The 7,500-nt window shown below is 47.5% G+C and overlaps 1 protein-coding gene across 1 annotated transcript; it reads left to right on the top strand.

Moving 5' to 3' along the window:
* The first annotated feature begins 759 nt into the window (after positions 1 to 759).
* slc34a2b (solute carrier family 34 member 2b) lies at positions 760 to 7,426 on the top strand. Its single transcript, XM_068593011.1, has 12 exons — positions 760 to 805; positions 931 to 1,062; positions 1,175 to 1,303; positions 1,492 to 1,635; positions 3,381 to 3,492; positions 3,626 to 3,821; positions 4,347 to 4,442; positions 4,747 to 4,858; positions 5,762 to 5,929; positions 6,017 to 6,133; positions 6,217 to 6,341; positions 6,884 to 7,426. Exons 1-12 carry the CDS (start codon positions 760 to 762, stop codon positions 7,424 to 7,426), a joined length of 1,920 nt encoding a protein of 639 aa, XP_068449112.1.
* The last annotated feature ends 74 nt before the right edge of the window (positions 7,427 to 7,500 follow it).

Here is a 7,500-nt window from a genome sequence, read left to right as displayed (position 1 = left end):
ATATACATACATATTCACTGTGTATGTTTTCCAGCCCTCATACTTCATATAACACAAAACTATTACAAAACTATTACTTTTATCAGATCAATGCTCCTTACATGCCCTCTTCACCTTTGAACCGCCTCAGTGTGTGTGTGTGTGTGTGTGTGTGTGTGTGTGTGTGTGTGTGTGTGTGTGTGTGTGCTGGGCTATAAAAGCCTCCTCCGCGCGGCAGAGCAACAGGTGACCAGGTGCAGCTCCCGCTCTCGGCTCCCGGCGCTCCGCTGCAGGTGCGTAAAGCTTCCCGCCTCGCGGCGCCCGCCGGGCGGCGGGGGAACGCACCGAGACCCGATGAGAGGAGGGGGAGGAAGAGGAGGAAGAGGAGGAAGAGGGGGAGAAAGTGTGGAGGAGATGACTTGTAGTGAAGTTATCTGCAGAGACTTTTTAAAGTCTTACTTCTTTCAGTAAATCCGATCCACTGAGTTCACTTCTTGCTGGATCCAGTGGGTCAGATTGAGCATCTCGTCTTTAAGCCACTTCACCGCTTTATAATGATTGTTTGTAGAATAAATTAGACTCAATTGGACTAAATTAGTCAACGTTATCATGATAACGTGGTGATTTATTGCATTGAAGGAGTCATTTTATTTTGAAAAGCCGGCTTTTTCAACTTAAGCTCCAATAAGGAACCTGCTGTGTCGTGGTAAAGATTTACTGACGTGTCCATAATTAATAACTCCTTATTAATTGTGACTTTCCCTCTTTCCTCAGACCGTCATGGCTCCAAGAACTAAAGTGGGCACCGATTCCTCTCGGACTCCCGGTACGACCCGTCGCTGTCGGACTCTTTTGGAAGCTGCTCAACCTTTGCTGTACCTAACCCCCCTCTCTTTATCCCTCCACCCCTGCATCCCTCCACCCCTCCATCTCTCATCCCTCCTTCCCCAGACGACGACGCTCCAGCTAAAGATGGCGCCGTCCTGCCGGCGTACTCCACCGTGGACCTGGTGAGCCAGGATCCGGACGCAGACGACCCCTGGAACCTCCCGGAGCTCGTCGACACCGGGGTCAAGTGGTCAGGTGAGGCTGCTCGCCGCTTGCTGCTCGCCGCTTGCTGCTCGCCGCTTGTTGCTTGCCACGCTCGCCTTTACAAGAAGCCCCTGAGTCAGTGCTCTTTGTGCGTTCCCTGCAGAGCTGGACACAAAGGGGAAGCTCATGCGGGTGCTGACGGCCATCGTCAAGATCCTGACGCTGCTCGGCCTGCTCTACCTGTTCATCTGCTCGCTGGACGTCCTCAGCTCGGCCTTCCAGCTCGTCGGAGGTGAATATCTTTACCGCCGGCCGTCACCGCACATGAACTTTATCGCCTTGATAATGCCAGGGCCAACAAAACGCTGCTTATGTAATGTGCATGCAGCGCTGGGGTTTTACCTGAGGTTGTGTGTGTGTGTCTGTCTGTGTGTGTGTGTGTGTGTGTGTGTGTGTGTGTGTGTGTGTGTGTGTGTGCAGGCAAAGCTGCTGGTGACATCTTCCAGGACAATGTGATATTGTCCAACCCTGTGGCCGGGCTGGTGATCGGGGTGTTAGTCACCGTGCTGGTGCAGAGCTCCAGCACCTCCTCCTCTATTGTGGTCAGCATGGTGTCCTCTGGATGTAAGTAGGACACACACTCACACACATACACACACTCACACACACTTTTGTCAACATGTCTCCACAAACACGAGCATGAATGGATTACTGAACGTGAACAGGCCCAGGAGCCTGAAGCGACCTGTTGTTCATCTACAACGACTCAAGACACATCAAATGACAACGAGACACAAAGCAACGACAAAGAGACACACAAGGACTACAAAGAGACACACAACAAGTACAAAGAGACACAGAGGAACTACAAAGAGATGCAACCCTGTAGACACATGTCAATTTGTTTAAAACCAATAAGACACAAAACAACTATAAAGAAAAAACACGACAATAAAAAGGGAGATAAAACAGCCACTAAACCACAGAGGTGTGGCAAACAACTACAAAGAGACACACAAATACAACAAAGATAACAATAGAAAGTGACACAAAACAACCACTAAACAACAACAAAGAGACACAACAACAAAAAGATCAACTCAACACGTATGACATGCAACACTTTACCAACTATTACATGCAACAATTTTATATGTTCAGCATAAAACACTTTAACACTTAAAACACGCTAACACGTATAGCGTATAACATTTTATTATGTATAGCCTATAACACTTTAAAACGTATGACATGCAACACTTTAACAACTATAACACTTTATTACCTAAAACACATAAAACACTTTAACAATGAAAACACTTTAACACGTATAGCCTACAACTCTTTAACATGTACAGCGTATAACATTCATTATTCATTAATTCATTATGTATAGCGTGCAACACTTTAACACTTTAAACGTATAACACTTTAAAACGTATAGCACTTTAAACGTATAACACTTTAAACGTATAACACTTTAAAACGTATAGCACTTTAAAACGTATAACACTTTAAAACGTATAACACTTTAAAACGTATAGCACTTTAAAACGTTAATACTTTAAAATGTATAACACTTTAAAACGTAAAACACTTTAAAACGTAAAACACTTTAAAACGTATAACACTTTAAAACGTAAAACACTTTAAAACGTATAACACTTTAAAACGTTAATACTTTAAAACGTACAACACTTTAAAACGTATAACACTTTAAAACATACAACACTTTAAAACGTAAAACACTTTAAAACGTATAACACTTTAAAACGTATAACACTTTAAAACGTTAATACTTTAAAACGTATAACACTTTAAAACGTATAACACTTTAAAACATACAACACTTTAAAACGTAAAACACTTTAAAACGTATAACACTTTAAAACGTTAATACTTTAAAACGTATAACACTTTAAAACGTATAACACTTTAAAACATACAACACTTTAAAACGTAAAACACTTTAAAACGTATAACACTTTAAAACGTATAACACTTTAAAACATACAACACTTTAAAACGTAAAACACTTTAAAACGTATAACACTTTAAAACATACAACACTTTAAAACGTAAAACACTTTAAAACGTATAACACTTTAAAACGTATAACACTTTAAAACATACAACACTTTAAAACGTAAAACACTTTAAAACGTATAACACTTTAAAACGTTAACACTTTAACGCGTATAGCGTGCAACACTTTAATACATTAAAACGTATAACACTTTAAAACGTTAACACTTTAACGCGTATAGCGTGCAACACTTTAATACATTAAAACGTATAACACTTTAAAACGTTAACACTTCAACGCGTATAGCGTGCAGCTCTATAACGCGGCGCCGCTCTCTCCTCAGTGCTGAAAGTCCAGTCCGCCGTGCCGATCATCATGGGCGCCAACATCGGCACGTCGGTCACTAACACCATCGTGGCGATGATGCAGGCGGGAGACCGCAACGAGTTCCGCAGGTAAATCAGAGCGCACGGCGCCGAGGACGGGGGCGGGGCCGAGACCCCGGGGGCGGAGCTAATGAAAGGGGGCGGAGCCGAGACTCCGGGGGCAGAGCTAATGAAAGGGGGCGTGTTCCTTTTCGATCCCCAGGGCCTTCGCGGGCGCCACGGTGCACGACTTCTTCAACTGGATGTCGGTGATGATCCTGCTGCCCCTGGAGGTGGCCACGGGCGTCCTGTACAAGCTCACCGACCTCATCATCAACTCCTTCAACCTCCAGGGCGGCGAGAACGCCCCCGACCTGCTGAACGTCATCACGGACCCCCTCACGGACGCCATCATCCAGGTGCAGCCGGCGGCGTCATCAGGAAAAAAAAACACAATGAAGAATTTCTATTTGTTTAAATTTAACCTTTTGGAAACCGTGCGTGACAATTTGAAGTCCCAGCATGCCCCAATAAGCATTTATATATATATATATATATATATATATATATTATTATTATTATTATTGAACGGAACAACACAGTTTTCTTTTTCAATGAAACTCCTTCGTTACGTGATTTTTGTTGAGGATTTTGATTCTTTAGGTCCTAATCTTTCCAAAAAGGTGTCTTATTGACGCTCCAGGAGGCTTCTTTGGGGCTCATATCATGCTGGATGTTCATCGTTACCATCAAAATATCTTTTAAAAGTGATTTTTTTGCAGATATACATTTTTTTTCCAAGACTTTGCTGAACAAATACAAACAATAAACACAAGTATTGGAATTAATTTGAGGTTCCTACAACGACTCAAACAGGGAAAAGCAGGTCTAGAAGTCTTTTATAGTTTTCAGCAGGTTAAATGTGTGTTTCTGTGTTTTCCCAGCTGGATAAATCCGTCATCACTGCCATTGCCACCGGCGACCCGGTGGCCAGAAACCAGAGTCTGATCAAAATCTGGTGCAAAAAGGAGACCAACACGGTGAGATGAGCATCAACAGGACTAAACGATCAGTTTGCCGCAGACTGAGCACAACACGGTGGCAGTAAAACATGTGATGATGTTTCCTCTGCTTCCTCCTGGTAATCATTGATATTGTCACTCTGGCGCCGCGGCCGCAGTGATAGCATCGTTAGCTCATGCTTTGAAGGTGTGTTATTTCATCAAAGGTGGAATGTTGCGCGTGATCGTTTAGAGATTATCACGACTTCTTAATGATTGCTGCTCCTGCGTTTAAAGCTGTTTTCGGGCGGCGTGGTGGGGGTTGTGTGTTTTTGCCTCGCAGACTTTCTGGAACCAAACGGTGGAGAACTGCGCCCCCGGAGCCGTCTGCTGGGTGGAGGGAAACCTGACCTGGACTCAGGGGAACTCGTCTTGGGTCGATTACCAGGAGAAATGTAAGCGTGCCTCTATCGGTCGGGAGAGAGGGATATAGAAAAGAGAACATTTACAAAGCAGTTAGGATTATCTGGTCCACTGAAGCTCAGCGACACACGAGACACAACGGCCTCCTTCATCCAGACGCCTGATGCTCGGACAATGACGACCTTTGACTCGTAACAGTGACTCGGCTAAAAAAACCTCCTTGGACCCGGCTACCTGCTCAATGCGTCTATTCATGTTGCACCTTGAGTGGTCACGTGACCATCAGGTGGTCACGTGACCATCAGGTGGTCTAAAGTGGGTCAAAGCTGCGGCTCCGCCCACCTGTCAGAGATTCATTACCCAGCAGCCCACGCCGTCAGAGCTGCTGAAGAATTAGCATCTCATTATTTTCACTAAAGCAGAACAGAAGAGATTCAGGACGCCGAAGTGACCCAGCAGCAAAAACAGGTTAAATAAAGATAACGACAGAAGGTGAAGCGTAAAAGAGGAAGAGAAGCGTCACATGGAGATCCAGAGAGAGGACGATGAAGTGGAGGAGCAACACTGTTGCTCTTCATTCACTCTTACGAGCAATAAAACACATTCAGCACCTTCAGTAGCACAGAATAGCTAACGCTAGCTAACGCTAGCTAACGTTTAGGCAACAAAACAACTAAGTTATGTTTAGGCAACAAAATCAACTAAGTTAGGTTTAGGCAACAAATCAACTAAGTTGGGTTGAGGAAAAGGTTTTCTTTTGGGTTAAAATAACTTCTCCTGGGTGGGAGGTCCGTGTTTGTTGGACCGTCTGTTTACTTCCTGGTTCACGACGACGTGGATAACATATTAAATTAATTAGTCTCGCACACAAGGCTATAGTTAGCATCGCATGGGCAAATGAGAGGTTGCTGTTAAAGGCCACCGTCCCGTTGCAGGCGTACACATGTTCGTCAACGCCAACCTGCCGGACCTGGCGGTGGGGCTCATCCTGCTGGCGCTGTCGCTGCTCACCCTGTGCACCTGCCTCATCCTCATCGTCAAGCTGCTCAACTCCATGCTGAAGGGCCAGGTGGCCGTGGTCATCAAGAAGGTGCTGAACACAGGTACGGACCCGCCGCCCGCCGGCTCGCCTCCACTCCGGTAAGAGCGCGTTGGTTCTCGGCTCACCGGCGTTCCCCGTTTGCGTGCAGACTTCCCGTTCCCCTTCGCCTGGGTCACCGGCTACATCGCCATGTTCGTGGGAGCCGGGATGACCTTCATCGTGCAGAGCAGCTCCGTCTTCACGTCGGCCATCACGCCTCTCGTTGGTGAGCCCTCGGTTCTGAAAAGGTCCTTTTCTTTTTTCTTTTGTACGTCGCTCATCAATGTCTCACCGGCCTCCTCCCTCCAGGTATCGGCGTCATCAGCCTGGAGAGGGCGTATCCTCTGACACTGGGTTCAAACATCGGGACCACGACCACGGCGATACTCGCCGCCATGGCGAGCCCCGGAGACACGCTGGGCGAGTCCCTGCAGGTGAGAACGTTCCTGTTGAGCCGGCATATGGACGGATGGACACTGAAATATCTCCCCAACTATTGGGTTAAGATTAAAGCGAATAAAAAAACATTCATGGTCCACAGAGAATAAGGGCGGGGCCAGATGATGAGGGCGGGGCCAAAGGATGAGGGTGGGGCCAGAGGATGAGGGCGGGGCCAAAGGATGAGGATGGGGCCAGAGGATGAGGGCGGGGCCAGAGGATGAGGGCGGGGCCAAACAAACATGACTTTCACTCAGGAGACCGGCGTTCGTGTCCCGTGTGAAACCAAAAGTCAACTTTGACTCAGAACTCTGCGGTTATTTGTTCACGTGTGTTGTTTAGTTGCTATAAACACGCGATCACCCGGCTTTGTGCGTTTCTGCTCACGTGAAACGACTCTGACGTGGAACTCATGAAACATGAATTTGATTCAGAATCGCAGACATTCGACGTATCTCGTTACAGGCGTTGCTCTTCGAACGTGATTTTCTTTGAGCTCTGACGGCCATGTTTGACGGCCATCTTTGTTTCCCCCTAGATTGCCCTGTGCCACTTCTTCTTCAACATCATGGGCATCATCCTGTGGTACCCCATCCCCTTCATGCGGATCCCCATCAGGCTGGCCCGCGGGCTGGGCAACCGCACGGCGGAGTACCGCTGGTTCGCCATCGTCTACCTCGTGCTGTGCTTCCTGTTCTTCCCCCTCTGCGTGTTCGGCCTGTCGCTGGCCGGCTGGCAGGTGCTGGTGGGCGTGGGCGTGCCCTTCGTGGCACTGGTCATCTTCGTGGTCGTCGTGAACGTGATGCAGTCTCACTGCGCCCGCTTCCTGCCCGCGTGCCTGCGGACCTGGGACTTCCTGCCCCGCCCGATGCGCTCCATGGCGCCGTGGGACACCGTGGTCACTTCCATCTTCGGCTTCTGCAGCAAGCGCTGCTGCTGCTGCTGCAAGTGCTGCAGGACGAAGGAGGAGGAGGAGGAGGAGGGCAAGGACGGGAGGAAGAGCAGCAAGAGCCTGGAGATGTACGACAATCACGCCATGGCGAGGGACGAGGACACGGCCGACAAAGCATCGCAACTTTAACGTCCACGTTGTGTCTCAACGCAACGATGCAACGATGCAACGATGCAACGATGCGTTAGCGCCGCCTCTCAGGT

Source organism: Clinocottus analis, unplaced genomic scaffold, assembly GCF_023055335.1.
Source record: "Clinocottus analis isolate CAN_PGR_092001 unplaced genomic scaffold, fCliAna1.0.p SCAF_28, whole genome shotgun sequence".
Classification (NCBI taxonomy): Eukaryota; Metazoa; Chordata; class Actinopteri; order Perciformes; family Cottidae; genus Clinocottus; species Clinocottus analis.
This window is presented reverse-complemented; position numbering and strand designations above follow the sequence as displayed.

What these genes read in the sequence shown, in the direction of transcription:
- slc34a2b (XM_068593011.1), top strand. Translation starts at nt 760, where the DNA reads ATGGCTCCAAGAACTAAAGTGGGCACCGATTCCTCTCGGACTCCCG. An exon ending in GACCGCAACGAGTTCCGCAG is followed by an intron (nt 3,493 to 3,625) that starts GTAAATCAGAGC and finishes TTCGATCCCCAG; the next exon opens with GGCCTTCGCGGGCGCCACGG. An exon ending in GGCCATCACGCCTCTCGTTG is followed by an intron (nt 6,134 to 6,216) that starts GTGAGCCCTCGG and finishes TCCTCCCTCCAG; the next exon opens with GTATCGGCGTCATCAGCCTG.